This window comes from Gorilla gorilla, chromosome 4 (assembly GCF_029281585.2).
Source record: "Gorilla gorilla gorilla isolate KB3781 chromosome 4, NHGRI_mGorGor1-v2.1_pri, whole genome shotgun sequence".
NCBI lineage: Eukaryota > Metazoa > Chordata > Mammalia > Primates > Hominidae > Gorilla > Gorilla gorilla.
In genome coordinates, this window is record NC_073228.2 from 172,298,346 (window position 1) to 172,320,223 (window position 21,878).

The 21,878-nt window shown below is 39.4% G+C and overlaps 1 protein-coding gene across 1 annotated transcript in view; it reads left to right on the plus strand.

Moving 5' to 3' along the window:
* The first annotated feature begins 201 nt into the window (after positions 1-201).
* Positions 202-21,878, plus strand: part of RARS1 (arginyl-tRNA synthetase 1) — a 32,630-nt gene continuing 10,953 nt past the window's right edge. Inside the window, exons 1-11 of the mRNA XM_019027948.4 lie at positions 202-328; positions 2,402-2,536; positions 6,451-6,639; positions 7,684-7,792; positions 8,340-8,440; positions 9,102-9,223; positions 11,027-11,147; positions 14,368-14,497; positions 15,818-15,922; positions 19,487-19,665; positions 20,188-20,297. Of these exons, the coding sequence (XP_018883493.1) occupies positions 284-328; positions 2,402-2,536; positions 6,451-6,639; positions 7,684-7,792; positions 8,340-8,440; positions 9,102-9,223; positions 11,027-11,147; positions 14,368-14,497; positions 15,818-15,922; positions 19,487-19,665; positions 20,188-20,297 (1,346 nt within the window). The 5' untranslated portion in view covers positions 202-283. The remainder of the gene's footprint in view (positions 329-2,401; positions 2,537-6,450; positions 6,640-7,683; positions 7,793-8,339; positions 8,441-9,101; positions 9,224-11,026; positions 11,148-14,367; positions 14,498-15,817; positions 15,923-19,486; positions 19,666-20,187; positions 20,298-21,878) is intronic.

Genomic DNA, 21,878 nt, shown 5'->3' on the forward strand with positions numbered 1-21,878 from the left:
GCTCTAGGTCAGTGACTGTCCTACTCTATCCAAGCACAGAGCAGCTCTGGTTAGTCTCTGCTCAATTCCTCTCCCCTCGCCCAAATGTCCCTGAGTTGCGGCCTCGCTCCTGGCCGAAATCCCCGCGGGTTCTCCTCGCAGTGTCTACTGGATCCCGCCAGGAGGCAGCAGAGGCGCCAGCACCCAGTCCGACGGGACAGCGGACCGGAGGGGGTTTCCGCTTCCGGGAGAGGCTGACCGTTTCCGCTTCCGTCCACTTGGCGAGTGAGACGCTGATGAGAGGATGGACGTACTGGTGTCTGAGTGCTCCGCGCGGCTGCTGCAGCAGGTTTGGACGAAGGAGACCGGCGGGAAGGCCTGAAAGAGATGGAGCGGGCTCTGACTCCTGCCCAAGCGGCTTCGGGGGCGGGACAGCTAGGCGAGGACCATCCTGGTCCTCTCAGAGTGGAGCGGCACGGTCCCTGTGGGAACAGGAAGGGTTGAGAGAGGAAGCACCCATCATTTCAAAGCCCGTGTGACTGTGACTTTCAGCGGAATGGAGGGTCCCCACCCTCTCCCAGGCCTCCCCCAAACCAGCGTCTTCGGTGGGCTGGAGCCTGGCATGTTCAGAACAATTATCTCCCTACCATCCACCTCCTCTTCTGCATACACACGCGATTTAGGGGATGCGGGGAGATAGAGAAGGGGGGAATACATTCAGAGCTCTGGGTCTTGGTTTGCAGCTCAGCCGCAGTTCTTCCCGGGTTACTGAGCGAGAGGATTCCTAATAAGCCCATGGGGTGATTCATTATCAGACCAACGGAGTTTGCTCTGTGCCCTCAGCATTCGTCGGGAAGGAGCAGCCACACCATATAAAAGTGAAAGCGGCCGGGCGCGGTGGCTCATGCCTGTAACCCCAGCACTTTGGGAGGCCGAGGTGGGCGGATCACGAAGTCAGGAGATCGAGACCATCCTGGCTAACACAGTGAAACTCCGTCTCTACTGAAAATACAAAAAAAATTAACCGGCTGTGTTGGGAGGGCCCTGTATTCCTAGCTACTCGGGAGGCTGAGGCAGGAGAATGGCGTGAACACGGGAGGCGGAGATTGCAGTGAGCAGAGAGCACACCACTGCACTACAGCCTGGGCGACAGAGCGAGACTCCTTCCCCCCACAAAAAAAAAAAAAAAAAAAAAAAAAAAAGTGAAAGCGGAGCAGTTCCATTACCTTTTATGCCCAGGTGGGGAGGGATGGTAAGGAGATAATTCACAGTACTCTGTCCTGTTACGGCTTTATACTTAATCAGCAGTCACAAAGTACAAGTTAGTCAAGTAAATTGGCAAGCTCTTTACATTTCTGAGCCATTTATTTATCGGTATGTATTTATCTTTGCCTCACTTGGTTGTGATAATCATAAAGGTAATTTCTGAAAAGTGTTTTTAGCTCAGCTCCTGGAACATAATGTATGCTCATTTTTGGCAATTTGGTTTTGGCTGTAGCTATCTCCCAGTAAGTATTCTGAAATTTCAGGTGAGGAACTCCCCCTGAGTTTTGCAGTTTAAGTTGGAAGCTTTATTTCTTTCTGAATTGACATGTCTTTAGTTTTAGATATTAAAGTACAAAGCCTGGTCTGGTCTAGTCTAGGACCTAAGACACTGGAAACAGAAAGAAATGGGAAAATTGCTTAGTCCCAGAAAGGGTGAAAGGCAGACCCTTGAGCTATTTTGAATGTGACAAAGGACATTTTGGTTTTTTAAGAGTCCCAAGTCATAGGATTTGGGAATAAAAGCAGGTTGGTCAACCTGAAACTTAACTACTCTTGCTAAATCAGAGTGTTTATCGAGCCAAAGAAAAGAACTAGGGATATGAGACATGAGACATATCCCATTATATACTTACTCTGATTCCTGTCTCCCAAAACACATATATGTGTGGTTAATATATTCTTTTTCTTTTTCTTTTTTTTTGAAACAGAGTCTCGCTCTGTCAAGCAGACTGGAGTGCAGTGGCACGATCTCGACTCACTGCAACCTCAGCCTCTGGGATTCAGGCAATTCTCCTGCCTCAGCCTCCCAAGTAGCTAGGATTACAGGCATGCGCCACCATGCCTAGCTAATTTTTGTATTTTTAGTAGAGACAGCATTTTGCTATGTTTGCTATGCTGGTCTTGAACTCTTGGCCTCAAGTGTTCCATCTGCCTAGGCCTCCCAAAGTGCTGGGATTACAGGCGTGAGCCACCATGCCTGGCCAATATTTTCTTATTAAGGATAATATGCTAACGTCAGCAAAAATCTCAGAGGAAAAAGAAGCACAGCTCATCAAAGGGAACATTAATGATTCCCATGGTCTATGCCACGCCTTGGTAGAGAGGGGAAATGTGGAAGTAAGTTTATGGACTGAAAAAAGTGCTTTTTTCCCCACAGGAAGAAGAGATTAAATCTCTGACTGCTGAAATTGACCGGTTGAAAAACTGTGGCTGTTTAGGAGCTTCTCCAAATTTGGAGCAGTTACAAGAAGAAAATTTAAAATTAAAGTATCGACTGAATATTCTTCGAAAGGTGAGTACTTTGGGTTCCAGTTTTATTCTCCAGTTTGAATCATTATACCTTTTTTAAAGCCTTTGTTACCAAAGATTCTGGAAGTATATCCTATGGAATTTGGAAAAGAAGCATAGATACCCTATTCTTTTCCCTGCATTAGACAACTTAGGACTGAGGTAGTTGGTGCAAATAGTGACAAGTTGGTGTTGTCCTGTTCTTCAGGACTCTTTGAAATGTTTCATCTTGCTAACTGGCTAACTTAAAGTAGGATTTAGGTAGGGTTGAGGCATTTCTTTTTAAAAATTTATTTATTTTTTTTTGAGACAGGGTGTCTGTCACTCAGGCCAGAGTGCGGTGGCATCATCACGACTCAGTACAGCCTCAACCTTCAGGCTCAGGCAGTCATCCCACCACAGCCTCCTGAGTGGCTGGGGCTACAGGCGTGTGCCACCACATCCAGCTAATTTTTTTTTTTTTAATAGAGATGGGGTCTTGCTGTGTTGGCCAGGCTGGCCTCGGAATTCCTGGCTTCAAGCAACCCTCCTTGTCTTGGCCTCCCAAAGTGTTGGAATTACAAGTATAACCTACTGCACCCAGCAAGGTTGAGGCATTTCTTTCAACAGTTTATGCCCATGCCTTTTTTAAAAAAACATGTTTGACTTTTAAATCATTGCCTCTATCATAAAGGAAATATTTGAAAATACACCTGCATATTTTCTCTGCCCTAAGTTGGTTATTTTACAGTTTTATATCTTACATAATCATTTGGGTTTTTTTCCACCTGGTATTTCAAAACACTTCTTTTCCCCATGAAGCTTGTGCTATGTTTATTTAATGGTCTCATGATTTAACAGTGTTTTACCAATTTTGTTTTAAAAAAATGAACTTGCTGCAGTTTTTTGGCCTGCCTTTCGTATTTGGTGATGTCATATCCCAGAGTGTTGACCTCATTCCCATAATTATTCTCCTGTGTGTATATATTACTGTCAGACAAACTGTGCTGGCATTACATTCTTTTCCCAAAGCTGATTGATTCCATTTACTCACTTTAGACTCTATCTTCCCCACTCCCATGACATCTCTCATATTATCTTTTTGTTTTTTTTTTTTTTGAGACGAAGTCCCACTCTTGTTGCCCAGGCTGGATTGCAATGGCACAATCTCAGCTCACAATAACCTCCACCTCCCAGGTTCAAGCAATTCTCCTGCCTCAGCCTCCCAAGTAGCTGGGATTACAGGCATGCACCACCACACCTAGTTAATTTTGTATTTTTAGTAGAGATGAGGTTTCTCCATGTTGGTCAGGCTGGTCTGGAACTCCTGACCTCAGGTGATCTGCCTGTCTTGCCTTCCCAAAGTGCTGGGATTACAGGCGTGAGCCACCGTGCCCAGTGTCCATATTACCTATTTGTCATCTGCTATGCTCGAGTCTCATATTACCTATATGTGATCTGCTGTGCTTGTCTTTGAGTCTTCTAAAATCACAAAATTCCTTTTCCATAGAATCTTCCCAAAAGAATCTCACCTTTCTCGTTATGTCATTCATTCTACACTTATATATGTTTAATTCTGTTATATTTATTTTCATTCAAAAGTATTATTAAATGTCTAATATGTGCTAGAGACTGTAAGGGAAAAGATACAAAAGGAAGTACAGTATTTTCTCGAACTCCTCGCCTCAAGTAATCCTCCCACCTCATCCTCCCAAGTAGCTGGGATGGAAGTACAGCATATTCTACTACACATTTTTCTGTAATGCAGATTAGCTCTTATATAGATAGGAGAATGCTCTCACTGTATTGTGGGAGGCATATTGGTTCTTTGACAAATACTTTGCCCTACTGAATGAGCAGCTGAACACAAGGTACACAGCAGAACTAAAAACCACAGAGTAATAAAGTACTGTGTGTGATGGCCATTCACCCTGTCGTTTTTCCCTGGTTCACTTTGGCCACACGCTCTGACTTGAAAGCATCACGTATGAAACTGGTAGAGACAACTTGTTGAATTGATTATAATCAGATAGTAATTTTCATAGTGCCAAAACTAAGCACAGTAGATTTCGTGTGTGTAGGTACACACACATACCTATGTACATGATGGTACTCCTATCCTTTAAAAATAAAAAATTGAGGTTGGGCGTGGTGGCTCACACCTGTGATCCCAGCTGTTTGGGAGGCCGAGGCAGGTGAATCACCTGGAGTCAGGAGTTCGAGACCAGCCCAGCCAACATGGCAAAACCCTGTCTCTACTAAAAATACAAAAATTAGCCAGGGATGGTGGCATGGGCCTGTAATCCCAGCTACTTGGGAGGCTGAGGCATGAGAATCACTTAAACCCAGGAGGCAGAGGTTGCAGTGAGCCAAAATCGTGCCACTGCACTCCAGCCTGGGCAACAGAGCAAGACCCGGTCTCAAAAAAATAAATACATAAAAATAAACAAAAAATTGACATTTATTATAGCAGGTTTTGGGTATAAGATCATAATCTAGGCCAAGTGTGGTGGCTCATGCTTGTAATCTCAATGCTTTGGGAGGCCAAGGCAGGAGGATGTCTTGAACCCAGGAGTTCAAGGTTACAGTGAGCTGTCATGCCACTGCACTTTAGCCTCAGCAGAGTGCACAGTGAGATCTTGTCTGTTACCCCCAACAAAGAAGAGAAAAGGATCATATCCAAGTAAATTTGGCATTTGCTGTTGGAAATCTTCAGATTGGGAAAAATGTATCTTCTTTGTTTTAAGTATGTTACCACAGAGAGGATTAGCTACAAACTTGAAATCAGGTTTTTTAGTGAATTTAAGAATATAATTTCTTCATATGATAGAGAGGGCTGATGAGGGGAGCATAAAACTTGGACTGTCCATTCCAATAGACCTGAGTTTGAATCTGGCCTTTTCCGCTTATTCTGTCTTGTCTTTGACAAGTTACGTATCTGTAGCCCACATAGAAATAGTGATAATAGTAACAAGCTCGATTTTATTATGTAGATGGAATAAGATAATGCATATAAATAAGGCATTTGGTTCAAATCTTTACATACTCAAATATTAACTTTTGTTATTGTCATTATTTTATACTGTTGACATTTTGATGAATATAAATTTGTGATGAACATAAAATTGTGATGAACATGTTGATGAACATAAAATTGACAAACATAAAGGTGTATAGGCAGCATGTTTATCTTCCATTAAAAGCATATGTGTCATTCACCTTTTTTTTTTTTTTTTTTTTTTTTTTTTGCTAAACTGCTGTATGGCAAGTACAGTGCTAGATGCCAGGGACAGGGAAGAGAGCCATGAATTAAGCACTTTGTGTGCATCCAGCAGTCTAGTGGTAGAGACAGATAGTTTTGTGAGGGTATGACAAGTGCAGTAATAGAGATAATTATATGCCATCTTAAATGACTATATTCCATGGGAAAACAGGAGGTAGTAGGTCTAATAACAGTAAAACAAAACTACTGGCTTTTCTGGTATATTAATATTACCTACTTTGCTCCCTTTTATTTCATGCCTTGAAGCGGTCAACATTTTGATGGACATCATGTATTTTTTTGTTTGTTTTTTGTCCATTGAGTTTTCACTTCCAATATTTGATGTGAAATTATATTATTTTCTCAGAGATTTGGAGAAGCTGAGAAAAGGATTCCATCAGTTCTTTTAACTCCCTCCTCCCAGTTTCTGTTCTGCTAAAACAAATGCAAAAAGTTTAAGACCTCAGGGCATTTCCCATGGATGTCTTAGATGCCATGGGATGGACTTGTCCTGCTGCATGTCTTAGCAAATCCCAGATATGAGGGCATCACACCATAAGTACGTTTTCCCTTTTGGTTCTTAAGATATTTGGAGGTTTATACTCAAAATATTTGGAGAGATCTTGTATGATGATGGTATAGTACATTATTGACATGTTTCCATTCTTTTCCTACAGAGTCTTCAGGCAGAAAGGAACAAACCAACTAAAAATATGATTAACATTATTAGCCGCCTACAAGAGGTCTTTGGTCATGCAATTAAGGCTGCGTATCCAGATTTGGAAAATCCTCCTCTGCTAGTGACACCAAGTCAGCAGGCCAAGTTTGGGGACTATCAGTGTAATAGTGCTATGGGTATTTCTCAGGTGATGTATTGTCATGACTCTTGGCTGTTTGATTTTTTTAAGTATTATTATCATCATTGCCATTTACAGAAATAATACGATTACAAGTTGTATCCTTAGTGAAAAGGACATTTGCCACAGTTTGAAAAACTTGAGAAAGGAATTGGGGGGGTATATGTTTTAACTTTTTTAGGCACAATTTTTAAGTTTTGGTTAAATTTTATATGTATTCTCAATATTTAAGGGCAATCATTGGTACTCTTTTGTTTAGGTATTTCCCTCCTGCTGTGTCCAGGATTGCTGTGTAGTGGTGATGAGTGCTGGGAGGTGAAAAATTAAAATAAGCCATTTACCAGTCAGCATCCCAATTAAATATTTGATGTAACTGTGATCTTTGAGCCAGGCTTATATATTCATTTTCAAGCAGAGGAGTTCTTCGTTTTAAATAGCTGCATTGTCTGATGTGTTTGTGGTTAACTGCATCTGGCTTGGGTCTTTCTGTTTTCCTTTCTTTGCTGAATTGGAAAGGGTTACTCTGAAGAGTCCAGGTCTTATAGTGTGGTTTATTTCTCAAGTGTGAATATTGCACACCTTCATGACTTGAAAATTAGAAATGTAAATATGCTGGAACCAGACTTCATAACTGTAGACTTTGTTATGTCATCATTAAAAAGTTTGAGGTGTTGTAATCCCAGCTACTAGGGAGGCTGAGGCAGGAGAATTGCTTGAACCCAGGGGCGGAGGTTATAGTGAGCCGAGATCACGCCACTGCACTCCAGCCTGGGCGACAGAGCGAGACTCCATCTCAAAAAAAAAAAATAAAAATAGTTCCAGGTATTTGTGTGTAACATATTTGGAAATAGAGATCATGTAGTTTGGGCACTTTCTATTCCTCTTGGCACTATTGATACTTTAATCTGTCATTCATAATGTGATTGGACTTCTCTGCTTCTGCCTTTTGATGGTTCTTAACGTAAAATGCATCTCGTTGCCTTGTCAGGTGTGCATTTCCAAGTAACTTGCTGAAATCTGTTGTGTAATGAATCATTTTATATTGTGTTGTAGATGCTCAAAACCAAGGAACAGAAAGTTAATCCAAGAGAAATTGCTGAAAACATTACCAAACACCTCCCAGACAATGAATGTATTGAAAAAGTTGAAATTGCTGGTCCTGGTATGACATAATGTTATCCTTCTTAATAGTTGTATTGAAGATGAGTCCTTTTTGAAGTTAAAAAAGAACACACATTTTAATTACAGGGTTAAACTTCATATACTGAACAAGATGGTGAAAGCACTGTGGATTGTGATATAGGAAATTGAAGTTTTAATCTAGACTCAGCTACCACTTTTAGCTGCCTTATCTTGAATGAGTTACTTTGCCTCTCTGTGATTCAGTTTTTCATCAGCAAAATGAGGATAGATAATGGCAGATAAGTCTTCGGCACAAGGGCCTTCTGTTTTCTGTTAAGAGGCGAACAGATTGTTTGCTGAAAGTGAAAGGGCCCTGAGTTAAGTAGGAAGGTTTCAGGAGAGTGGTGAAGGCTTGAAGTAGATGGTGAGACAGGAGCTTACAAGACAGCTTAAGTCAAGGCCACAACTGGTATTGGAATCCTGAAGAATTTTGCCAGAGCCAGGTCAGTGTCTGGAGCAAATCCTTAGGAGTGAGTGATTATTCAAGATAAGACAGTATCTGATATTTTTTCTCTTCTATCCATTAGGTTTTATTAATGTCCACTTAAGAAAGGATTTTGTATCAGAACAATTGACCAGTCTTCTAGTGAATGGAGTTCAACTACCTGCTCTGGGAGAGAATAAAAAGGTATATGTACACTCTTCTATTAATATATTAGTATCTTAGAACTGCGTGGAACCAAGCATGGTGATATGTGCCTATAGTCTCAGCTACTTGGGAGGCTGAAGCAGGAGGATTGCTTGAGCCTAGAAGTTCAAGGCTGAGGTGTGCTATGATCGCACCTGTGAATAGCTACTGCACTTCAACCTGGGCAGTATCATGAGACTTCATCTCTAAAAAAGAAAAAGAAAAACGAACTGCATGGAAAGTGCTGAAACCGGGAATGGATTTCACTTTTATATTGAAATTTAATCATTCACATTTGAGATTATGAACATTTATGAAGTAGCCTTTCTCCTGGGTCTAGCATGTTGTGTGATTTTTTTTTTTCACTTCATTCCACAAGGCGTTTGAGGTAGCCAATTGATACACAGATATCACTGAAATAGAATGGATAATTTGTATACATGAATTTGATTCTTTTTCAGTTAAAAATATACAAGCAGATCCATCATAAAATCAAACATGGTTGAATTACAACCCAAATTAATGTTTAAGTCTGAGTTTGTTATTAAATGTGTTATTAATGAATGCATTAGAACAAAATGTTTATGCTCCTCTTAAAAAAATCTTTCTCTCTTTATGTTTATGCCCCTCTTAACAGCCTTTCTCTTTTTGTCTACCCCAGGTTATAGTTGACTTTTCCTCCCCTAATATAGCTAAAGAGATGCATGTAGGCCACCTGAGGTCAACTATCATAGGAGAGAGTATAAGCCGCCTCTTTGAATTTGCAGGGTATGACGTGCTCAGGTATGTGCTCTTGCCTTGCGTACTATTCTCTTTCCTTATTTTCTTGTTTGGTAAATTCTATAGAACATGGAATATCTCACTCAAGAAAGAACATTCGACTAAATCAGTGGTTCATCAGCTTAGTTCTTCTTTACAATCACCCAGTAAGCTTTTAAAATATGTCCTGAGCCTTTCCTCTGAACCTTTTTTAGTATTTTATTTTTTTAGACTCTTAGTGGAACCAAGGACAAAACTCCTTCATTCATTCTACACATGTTTCTTGAGGACCTCTTGTATGCAATGGGTTTATATCCTAGCAGGGAGAGAAGTAGTAAAGAAACAGGTTATTTTGGGCCTTGTAAGCTGTGAGAGGCAATTGAGATTTTATTCTAAGTGTACTGGGAAGCTATTAGAGAGTTTTAGTTTGTGAAGCAGGGTGATCAAATTAAAGATTAGCCTGGGTACCATGGCTCACGCCTATAATTCCAGCACTTTGGGAGGCCAAGGTGGGAGGATCACTAGAGGCCAGGGATTCTAGGCCAGCTTGGGCAACATAGCAAGAACCTGTCTCTATTTTTTATATTTTTAAAGAAATAAAAATTTTTAAATAATACAAATTAAAGATTACTCTGGTTACTTACTGTGAAGAAGCTAGACAAAGAAGGGAGACTATAACAGTAAGTGTTAGGCCAGGCACGGTGGCTCACGTCTGTAATCCCAGCACTTTGGGAGGCCAAGGAGGGATGGATCACGAGGTCAGGAGTTTGAGACCAGCCTGGCAACATGGTGAAACCCTGTCTCTACTGAAAATACAAAAATTAGCTGGGTGTGGTGGTGCACACCTGTAATCCCACCTACTTGGGAAGCTGAGGCAGAAGAATTGCTTGAACCTGTGAGGCAGAGATAGCAGTGAGCTGAGATCGTGCCACTGCACTCCAGCCTGGGCAACAGAGCAAGACTCTCTGTCAAAAAAAAAAACAAAACAAAAACAGTAAGTCAAGAGGCTATCATCATGATCCACTTGAAAGATGATCTAGTGGTTTGGATTAGATAAAAGCAGAGAGGGAGAGAAGTGGGTTGGATCAACATTTTTTTTGGAGACAGAGTCTTGCTCTGTTGCCCAGGCTGGAGTGCAGTGGCACAATCCTGGCTCACTGCAAGCTCTGCCTCCTGGCTTCACGCCATTCTCCTGCCTCATCCTCCCGAGTAGCTGGGACTGCAGGCGCCCACCACCACACCCTGCTAATTTTTTGTATTTTTAGTAGAGACGGGGTTTCACCATGTTGGCCAGGCGGGTTTCGAACTCCTAACCTCAAGTGATCCGCCTGCCTCAGCCTCCCATAGTGCTGGGATTACAGGCATGAGCCATTGCGCCCGGCCTCAACATATATTTTCAAGAATTTTGTTCATTGATATTTGGGAACCATTGGTCTAAATTATACTAAGATAATGGTTAAAATGTTAAATTTTCATAAAATTGTGGGAATAACCAACATTGGCCCAGCTGTCATTGTCTCAATTAGCTACAAAATAAACAGATTATAGTCCACTGACAGAAAACACATTCATTCAGCAAATTCTGGATGCCTGCCATGTGCAGCTTCTAGTACTTGAGTATGCAGAGCTGAATGTAACAGACATAGTTTTCATCTCTTGTGGAGTTTGCAGACCAGTTGAAGAAACAACCAAGTAAACAGATATTACTAAATGGTGACGTACTGGCATGTAAATATTAGTGGTTCCTAATGGAATATAGTTCCTCTAATTTAACTTAACCATCTTTATTATTTAAAAAATGATTGTATATTCTCTGATTGGTGTTAGGTTAAATCATGTAGGAGACTGGGGGACCCAGTTTGGCATGCTCATCGCTCACCTGCAAGACAAATTTCCAGATTATCTAACAGTTTCACCTCCTATTGGGGATCTTCAGGTCTTTTATAAGGTTTGATACCATTTCTTTTATATTATTTGTGTGTTTACCATTAATCATAATTATCCATTTTCCTTAGGAAACTTAAAATGGTTTTTAAAGCTACTATGGAGTTAAGTGAAAGTTGCTAACAGCCTTAGTAATACATGTCTCTGTATAAATGACATTCTTTTGAACTTAAACTACTTTTTTTTTTAATTTATAAAGAAAAGATGTTTAATTACCTCACAGTTCTGCAGGCTGTATAAGCATGGCGCTAGCATCTGCTCAGTTTCTGGGGAGGACTCAGGGAGTTTTATTTATGGTGGAAGGCAAGGTGGGAACAGACTAATTGATAAACATATGAAATTTGTTCACCTACACTGGCAAGCCCTTTCGTTTAGTTTACCTACCTGAAAAACTGAATTCTTTTTTATTTTGACATTCATTGCATTTGGTTGTGTGCCTTAGAAACAGCCGTCCCCTACCCCCAGATTCATTGCATTTGGTCGTGTATGTAGAACCGCTACTAGATACCCTACATGTGGTTGTATGCATAGAAACAGCCATCCCCCACCTGTTAATATGTCATCTTTGCTTTGTTTATTGGTGTATGTTAAAAATCAAATTCTAGGTCAGGTGCGGTGGCTCGTGTCCGTAATCCCAGCACTTGGAGAGGCTGAGGCAAGCAGATTGCTTGAGTTCAGGAGTTTGAGACCAGCCTGAGCAACAAAGTGAGATCCCGTCTCTACAAAAAATATAAAAATAACTAGCCAGGCATGGTGGTTCACACTTGTAGTTCCAGCTACTTGGGAGACTGAGGAGGGATAATCGCTTGAGCACAGGAGGTCAAGGCTGCAGTGTGCCATGATCATGCCACTGCACTCCAGCCTGGGTGACAGAGCAAGACCTTATCTTAAAAGATAAAATTATATTAAAAAAAAGTTAAAAAAATGAATTATACCACGTGGAATTTAGAGGTTTATTAATCAATGCATTATAGGACTTAAAATTTTTTGATGCTTAATTTTATGTATTTTGATGTGATTAAATGTATGTAAAAACAATTTTAAAGACAAATTTTCACATCATCCATAATTTTAAAATGCCCATCGTGATCAACTTTCTTTGACTCCTTGACTTAATCTGTATATCAACATGTATTAATCATTTATGATTTTAATATAGTTTTTGTATTATATTTAATATTGCAAACTTTTGTGTTACTTTATGACTGCACATTTTGTTGGATCAGTGTACCAATGTTTACATTAATCCTTTATTAGGATTTTTTTCTATTTTAGAGGTGTTGTTATTCAGTAAATAGCTTTGTACACTTGGATTTTTTTCCCTCTTTAAAAAATTATTTTCTGGCTGGGTTCAGTGGCTCACACTTGTAATCCCAACATTTTGAGAGGCCAAGGTGGGCAAAATGCTTGAGCCTAGGAGTTTGAGACCAGTCTGGGCAACATGGCAAAACCTCATCTCCACAAAAAATACAAAAGTTAGCCAGGCATGTTGGTCTACATCTGTAGTCTCAGCTACTTGGGAGGCTAAGGTGGAAGTGAGTATCACTTGAGACCAGGGAGACCAAGGCTGCAGTGAGCTGTGATCACACCATTGCACTATACAGCCTGGGCAACAGAGTGAGACCCTATCTCAAAAAAAAAATTATTTCTTCAAAAATTAAAAATTAAAAATGTTTTTTAAAAATTTCCTTATGGGCCGGGTGCAGTGGCTCATGCCTATAATCCTAGCACTTTGGGAGGCTGAGGCAGGCAGATTGCTTGAGTCCAGGAGTTCAAGACCAGCCTGGACAACATGGAGAGACCCTGTCTCTACATAAAATACAAAAAATTAGCCGGGCACACTCCTGTAGTTCCAGCTACTTGGGAGGCGGAGGTGGGAGGATCACCCGAGCCTGGCAAGGTCAAGGCTGCATTGAGCTGTGATCTTACTACTGTATTCCAACCTCAGTGACAGAGTGAGACCCTGTCTTAAAAAAATAAACGTAAAAAAAATTCCCTATGGTGGAAGGATCATAAAGATCATAATTTCCTCTCAGATATTCTGATTAATAAATTTATTTTAATGTGAGTTGCATGTTTTCTGTTTGTTTAAATTCTTAGGCATTTTCTTTATGATGGAGAACGTTTCAAGAATAGGATTCCTGTATTAAAAAGTAAACATTTGTGGGGATTTTGTTTTTGTTTGCGTCATTTTACTTTTGGTAGATGTTTTCTGTTGAAAATAAGCTAAATGTTTACTGATATGAGACTGGAAAAGTAATGTTATAAACATCTTTTGGAGTTCTGTACTTTGAATATAATGAAGCAGATCTATTAATGCAAGAAATTGTTTGTATAAATAAATTGTTAAAATTTACAAACCACAGTAAAAAAAAAGCCATTTCCAATTTTTCATAAAACATATATGTGTATTTGCAAAGAAGTATCTAGATTTGTTCATTAAATGTTAACACCAGTTAAATTGACGTGAGATTAATTATTTTTAAGTAAGTGTTGCTTTCAAAATAGAAATAAAACAATGAAAGCAACTTTCTTTTTAGTTAAAAAATAATAATAATAAGTTGGCCAGGCACGGTGGCTCACACCCGTAATCCCAGCACTTTGGGAGGCCCAGGTGGGCAGATCACTTGAGGTCAGGAATTCGGGACCAGCCTGACCAACATGGTGAAATCCTGTCTCTACTAATAATACAAAAATTAGCCGGGTGTGATGGCTCGTGCCTGTAATCCCAGCTACTTGGAGGCTGAGGCATGAGAGTCACTTGAACCCGGGACACGAAGGTTGCAGTGAGCCGAAATCGTGCCACTCCAGTCCACTCCAGCCTGGGAGACAGAGTGAGACTCTGTCTCAAAAAACAAAAAAAAAAATTCATTCAGGACCACATCCAAAATGGAGATTGGAACACAGAAAATTCAGTCCTACCTGTTAGCTATTCTGTACTAACTCTTGAACACGAAAGTATTAGCTGAAGTAGACTTTTGTGAATTGGAAAATTGTAAAGAAAACTGTGGTGAGATTTTTGTATTTTCTAAGAGAAATGATTTCAGAGTTCTTTGGCATGTTCATTTGTAACAGTATTCTCAACTATTGAGGGAGAGCACTTGTTCTGGTGTTTGTACTTTCTCACTGTGTTTGTGTGCGTAGAAATGTGTAAGTTCTTTTTCTAGAAATACAGGATTAGATCTTTTTACACACCTTACTTTTTAAAATATATATATATACAGGAATCTAAGAAGAGGTTTGATACTGAGGAGGAATTTAAGAAGCGAGCATATCAGTGTGTAGTTCTGCTCCAGGGTAAAAACCCAGATATTACAAAAGCTTGGAAGCTTATCTGTGATGTCTCCCGCCAAGGTGAGTTTCTGGGCTTTGTTCCTTCGTCCAGCAAATACTATGTATATCATTTCCTGGAGTCTTCATTTTGATTTGACTTTGAGTGATATTTTAACCTTCTGAGGACAGGCAAATAGATTTTTTCTTAAATGTATTTCTGAAACAACTAATAAATTTTGAACCTGCCATAAGACAGGCAGGTTCAAATCTTAACTTTCTTAGAAGTCAGCAAAAATTAATTAGAAAATAAAGTGGAAAATAAAAAGAAATCTTATTCACAGTAGCAACAAAACCTATAAAACACTTAGGAATGAATTTATTCAGAAATGTGTAGGACCAAAATGATGAGAAGTGTACAATGAGATGTAATAGAATGTTTGGATAGAGTGCCAGACCCAGTTCCCTAGTTCTCCAGATTTATTTATGATTTTAAGGCGATTTCAAGTTTTCTAACTTGACATAATAGTTTTAAAGATTTCTTTGAAGAGTAAATGGGTAAAGAACAACCAGTAGATCTTTGAAAAAGACGACTAATGATGACTGGCTTGCAGCACTAGGTAATAAAATGTTTTATAATTACAGTAAGTAATACTGTGTCATTGATGTATTGCTACATAGACAGGTAAGTGGTTTAAATCAGGAAAAACCACAAGAAAATTCAGTAAATATTTGATCACTAGATAGGAAGAGCTTTTTTTTATTCTCATTTACATTTTTTAAGAATTAATTTTTTAAAAGTTATACAAGAAGGACATGTTCCTTATATAAAAAAGTAAATGTAGGCCGGGCACGGTGGCTCACGCCTATAATCCCAGCACTTTGGGAGGCCGAGGCGGGTGGATCACCTGAGATCAGGAGTTCGAGACCAGCCTGGCCAACATGGTGAAACCCCATCTCTACTAAAAGTGGAAAAATTAGCCGGGCGTGGTGGCACATGCCTGTAGTCCCAGCTACTCGGGAGGCTGAGGCAGGAGAATCGCTTGAACCCGGGAGGAGGAGGTTGCAGTGAGCCGAGATCACTCCACTGTACTCCAGCCTGGCTGACAGAGCGAGACTCCGTCTCAAAAAATAATAATAAAAAGAAAGTAAACGTAGACAGGAGAAAAATAAAATTATCTATAGTCCCACCCATTGTTAATATTTTGATGTGTACCTTACCATTTTCTTTCCCTTTTTCAAAATGACAGCATGTATATAGTGTTCTATATCATACTTTTTTTATGTAATTAATTTCCTTTTAATATTTTTATTAATAAATTTATTTTAATGTAAGATGCATGTTTCCTGTTTTTAAAAAATTCTTATGCATTTTATTTGGTGGCATTTTATTTTCTTCCCTAGAGTTAAATAAAATCTATGATGTATTGGACGTCTCTTTAATAGAGAGAGGGGAATCCTTCTATCAAGATAGGATGAATGATATTGTAAAGGAATTTGAAGATAGAGGTAGGCACTCTTCTTTTAACTTTTTATTACAGAAATTTTCAAACATAGGCAAAAGTGGATAGAATTTATAGTAATGCCAGCTTCATGTACTCATCATCCAATTTCAACAGTTATGGGTACTGACCAACTTTATTGTATCTATACCTTCTTACACTGCTTCCCTCATATAATTCCATCTATAATGACTTTGGTATATGTCTCTGAAAGAACAGGACCTTCTTTCTGCCCTAAAACCGCAATATCATTATAATAACAAAATTATATATATATATATGTTTTGTTTTGTTTTGTTTTGTTTTTTTAAAACAATCTTGCTATGTTGCCTAGGCTGGTGTGGAACTCCTGGCCTCAAGTGATCCTCCCACCTTGGCCTCCCAGAGTGCTGGGATTATAGACATGAACTACCATACCCAGCCAATAATAATTTCTGAATACCATTAAATAGAGTTCAAATTTCCCAAGTTGATTCATGATTTTTTTTTTTTTTTTTTTTTGGAAACAGAGTCTTACTCTGTCGCCTAGGCTGGAGTGCAGTGGAGTGATCTCGGCTGACTGCAACCTCCGCCTCTTGGGTTCAAGCAGTTCTCCTGCCTCAGCCTCCTACGTAGCTGGAATTACACGCATGCACCACCACACCCAGCTAATTTTTGTATTTTTAATGGAGACAGGGTTCCACCGTGTTGGCTGGGCTGGTCTTGAACTCCTGACCTCAAGTGATCCACCCACCTCAGCCTCCCAAAGTGTTGGATTCATGATTTTTTTTAACAGTTTTTTCAAAGTCTGCATATAACATTTGTTTGATATGTATCTTAAGTTCTATAAATCTGAGGTTTCTCCCTCTTTTTAAATTTCTTTTATTGTTGAAGAAACTGGGCTATTTGTCCTAAATAATTTCCCATATGGAACTATTTAGCATAATTCGTTGTCTGTGTTTCTCTAAAGAGGCTTCATTAGATTCTGATTTATGTTTTATTCCTTTTTTTGTTGTTTTCTTTTAGTTGCAAGAATGCAGGCAATGAGGCAGTGTCTGGTTGTTTCTGTTTTTGTCATATTAAGATTGATTAGTGAATTCAAGTATCATCAGCTGGGTCTGTCCATAAATTTCCCCATCAGACTTTTCCCTATTGGCTTTATCAGCTATTTATGACCATGACTTTGATCCACCACTTCATTGGAGGTTGGAAAATGGTAGTGTTCTGTCATTCTTTCTCCATTTGTTACTTGGGATTCTCTTATGCTGAACTTTGTTACTAATTATTTTGGTTATCCTCAGGTACAATTCATATAAAACAGGTAGGGTAGTAGAAGTGCTTGATTTTTTTTATCAATTGCAGAATAATAGGTTTGTTCCTTAGCATCTCAAAGTGAGTTGTTTGATTTTAATATTATTGTGGTGGGCTTTTAATGTGTTTTATATTTTTCAGTCAGTTGTCTTTATAATTTTTGTAATGCTCAAATTGTTCCATTTTGGCTAAGTAACTTCATATTTTTTGTTGTGGTTTTGTTTTTTTCAACCCCTTTGGTAGTTAGTTAATTGCTTTCTGGTATACAATATTCCAGGCCCATTTTGTACCTTTCCTGCCTCAGACCTGAAATCAACCATATCTCTATGGAAGCCTGTTTCCTTGAATGGGAGTAGTATTTTAATCACAGTCTAGGGCCTAGGGACCATACTTTTTAAGATGATAAAATTTTGGCTGGGTGCAGTGGCTCATGCCTATAATCACAGCACTTGGAGAGGCTGAGGCAGGAGGACCACTTGAGGCCAGGAGTTTGAGATCAGTCTGGGCAACATAGCGGGACCCTTTCTCTGCCAAAAAATTAACAAAATTAACAAAAGAAGTAGTTGGGCATGGTGATGCATGCCTGTAGTTCTCGCTATGCTTGAGCCCAGGCATTTGAGGTTACAGTGAGCTATGCTCACACCACTGCAATACAGCCTGGGAAACAGAATGAGGCCCTGTCTCTGAAAAAAAAAAAAAAGAATAACGAGAGAGAGAGAGAGGTTGAGCATGGCAGCTCGTAACAGTAATCTCAGCACTTTGGGAGGCTGAGGTGGGAGGATCACTTGAGCCCAGGAGTTTGAGGCCAGCCGGGGCAACAATGTGTGAGACCCTGTCTCTACAAATTAAAAAATTAGCCAGGTGTGGCTGGGCGTGGTGGCTCACACCTGTAATCCCAGCACTTTGGGAGGCCAAGGTGAGCGAATCACGAGGACAGGAGATCGAGACCATCCTGACCAACACGGTGAAACCCCGTGTCTACTAAAATACAAAAAATTAGCTGGTGTGGTGGCACACACCTGTAGTCCCAGCTACTCGGGAGGCTGAGGCAGAAGAGTCGCTTGAACCCGGGAGGCGGAGATTGCAGTGAGCCGAGATCGCACCACTGCACTCCAGCCTGGATGACAGAGCGAGACTCCGTCTCAAAAAAAAAAAAAAAATTAGCCAGGCGTGATCGTGCATGCCTGTGGTGACAGCTTCATGAGAGGCTGAGGCAGGAGGATTGCTTGAGCCCAGGAGGTCTAGGCCACAGTGAACATGTTCACACCACTGCATGACAGAGAAAGACCTGGATGACAGAGCAAGACCCTGTCTGAAAAAAATAAATAAATGCAATTTTTTAAATGTTTGTTTTATGAGAAAATAGGCACAAAGAAGTTAGTAGCTTCCCAGGGTCACATAGCTAATAAGCGATATGTCTGAGATTCAAACCTAGCCAGTCTGGCTTCAAAGCTTATGTTTTTAACTACTTATTTTATACTGCCTTTACATTACCAAGCCTCAATTTTCTAAACTGTAAGAAAGCATAGAGTTATTTACTGCATAGGGTTATTTTGAAGGTTAAATTTAAGGACTTAGCATAGTACTTGGCACATAGTATAGCACTCTTATATAGCTGCTACTGTTATCATGTTCTTCCTATACCTTCTTGCATCCAGGAATTCTGTCTTTTTCATCATGAGTGTATGAACATGGATTTAATTTTTCTTCCTACTTCTCATTCCAAATGCCAAATCCTGCCCTGTTTGTTTCCGGGACCTTGAAACAGTGTCAGCTACTTTTCAGCACATTGTTAGAGATCACTATAAGAATTGCAGCTTTCTCCAAGAGGAAGGTTATGGCTCCAGCTTGAAAGCAAAGCAGATTTTCATGTTCTGGGCCTACCGAGCTGATGGGTTCCAACTAGCCCAGATAGGAGAATCACTTGAGCCCAGGAGTTTGCGACCGGCCTGGGCAACGTAGCAAGACTGTGTGTCAAAAAAGAAAAAAAAAAAAAAAGCAGTTGGGAACCAAGTTTAGTGTAAGTCTGGAAAACTGCCAGAACATCTGACCTGTGCTCTGATAGCACCCTGAGTATCCAGGCAACCTTGATGGTTAACATTTTCCAAGGTTTCTAATAGATCATGGTGAGGAAAAAATTATGTGCTTTCTTTAGCTCTCTAATAAATATATTTCAAAATATTCTTAGAATAACTAAATATTTACATAGTAGAATGAGTAAGCATTCATTTTCCTTCAGGGTTCTTTTAACTTTATCAATGAAGTGTTTTTTACCCCCTAGGATTTGTGCAGGTGGATGATGGCAGAAAGATTGTATTTGTCCCAGGGTGTTCCATACCATTAACCATAGTAAAATCAGATGGAGGTTATACCTACGATACATCTGACCTGGCTGCTATTAAACAAAGACTATTTGAGGAAAAAGCAGATACGATTATCTATGTTGTGGACAATGGACAAGTGAGTTTGTAAATTTGTATGTATTTTACATTGACTGATTAGAGGTAAGACAGTATGGTGAGGTTGGTGACATCTGACACTGGATGACTGTAAATTTTCCCCAAAGACTAAGATTCAGGACATCAGTATAGCATAGAAGAAAGAAGAGGGTTTGGACCCAGCCAAACTGGACACTTCCTAGTTTTCCAGCTTGCCTCCACAAACTGGAACCTCTGAACTTCAGCAATTGTTCCTATCAATAGGGTTATTGTGAGACCTAAAATGTAATTGAAGTTTTTGCATGTGACCCTGCCCTTAATTCAGTTGCTTTAAAAACGTTTGAACATAGTAGAAAATATAACAGTGTTGCTCTTAGTGTTTCTCATATATAGGGAATAAAAGAAGAGGTTTTATAATAGCACTTGTCTCACAAGATTTATGAGCGATTTGAATTTTACAGATCTATTCCTAAGCAAAAGAGCCTTAAGTCTTTTTTTTTTTCTTTAAAGAAGACTAGCAAGTAACTTTCCGTTTCTGTTGTAGTCTGTGCACTTCCAGACAATATTTGCTGCTGCTCAAATGATTGGTTGGTATGACCCTAAAGTAACTCGAGTCTTCCATGCTGGATTTGGTGTGGTGCTAGGGGAAGACAAGTAAGTCTGGAAAATCTGAAGATGGTAATGATATACTTGATCCCCACATTTACTTGGAAGAGGCTACTTTTCATTTGATACCATATTAGAATTAAGAAAGTCCACAGTTTCCTTTAGTCCACTTAAGCTATAATGGTGTAAACCCAGCTGAGTGATTTTGTATCTATATCATCACTGCTAGAGAATGTAGCCTTTTAGATAGATAGTATGTACAAAGTGTAGTGAAAACCAGACTGTAGACCTAATAGATTATATATAAGGGGTTTCCTAATAGATTATATATAAGGGGTTTCCTCTCCCACAAATCTAAATTATAAAATCTATTACAGTACCTGCTCAGATTTCGGACACTATTCAACAGTATAGCTTATGCATTTTATAAATGTTTTTGTTTTTTCCTTCAAAGTTGAACATAGGCAAAAGGTATAAGTTATTGAGATTCCAATTAACTTTTAAAATTCACTGGTTTTGTTATGTTCTCTCCAAAAATATTGTTTATTGAGAACTATGTATTAATATTCATACTTTCAGCTTTTCTATTTTCTTATTTTTTATATTCTCAATATTTATAAAATAAAAAGGTAAATACAACCATGTTTCCATACAGTATTCCTCAATTCAAAGGCACAGCATTTTTCATGTTTTAACCTCCTGTATTCACTGGTATCTTAGGATGACTTACCAAAAATCTGTGGCATCTTAGATGTGGTAACAAAGCCTAAATATTTCCGTCCTCCAAACGTGGTAATGCTTCTAAAAAACCACATGGAGTAGCTCAAGATGTTTGGCCAGCCAATGTGCAGAAGCCCTAATTGAACATGTAAAAGGCAGATGAGATGTGTTAAGGTATCATCTTAGATACAGATTATGTGGAGCTCAAAGACCTTGTTGGGAACAACATTTTCTAATTGTGTTTCTTCTCCGTGGATCTGCGCTTTTTTGAAATCAAAAGACACTAGGGGCTAGGCACAGTGGCTTTCACGCCTGTAATTCCAGCACTTTAGGAAGCCAATGCTGGAGGATTGCGTGAGCCTAGGAGTTTAAGACCAAACTGGGCAACATGGTGAAACCCCATATCTGCCAAAAAAAAAAAAAAAAAAAGAAACCTTAGCCAGGCGTAGTGGCATGCACCTGTAATCCCAGCTGAGGATTACTTGAGCATCGACGTGGAAGTTACAGTGAGGCGAGATCATATCACTGGGCTCCAGCCTGGGTGACAGAGTGAGACTGTGTCTCAAAAACAAAAAGAATAAGAAGACACTAAGTCCTTATTATAGTGTTTATGGACATAAAGTTTTTTAAAACAAACCAATAAGTTGATCATTACTTAATAGTATCTTAGTTTCTTAACGGTTGGTTTTTTGGACATTTAGATGATACTCTGACACTTGCTTAAAATTACTAGTGCTCATATTATGGCATTTAATTCATTTGTCATATAATGGCTAAAGGATTCTTGATAATTTTTAAAATTTTTCTGCACTCAGCATCATGTAGTTATAGTATCCTATCCCACCCGCCTTTTTTTTTTTTTTTTTTTTAAATTTTGGGCCAGGCACAGTGGCTCACACCTGTAATCCC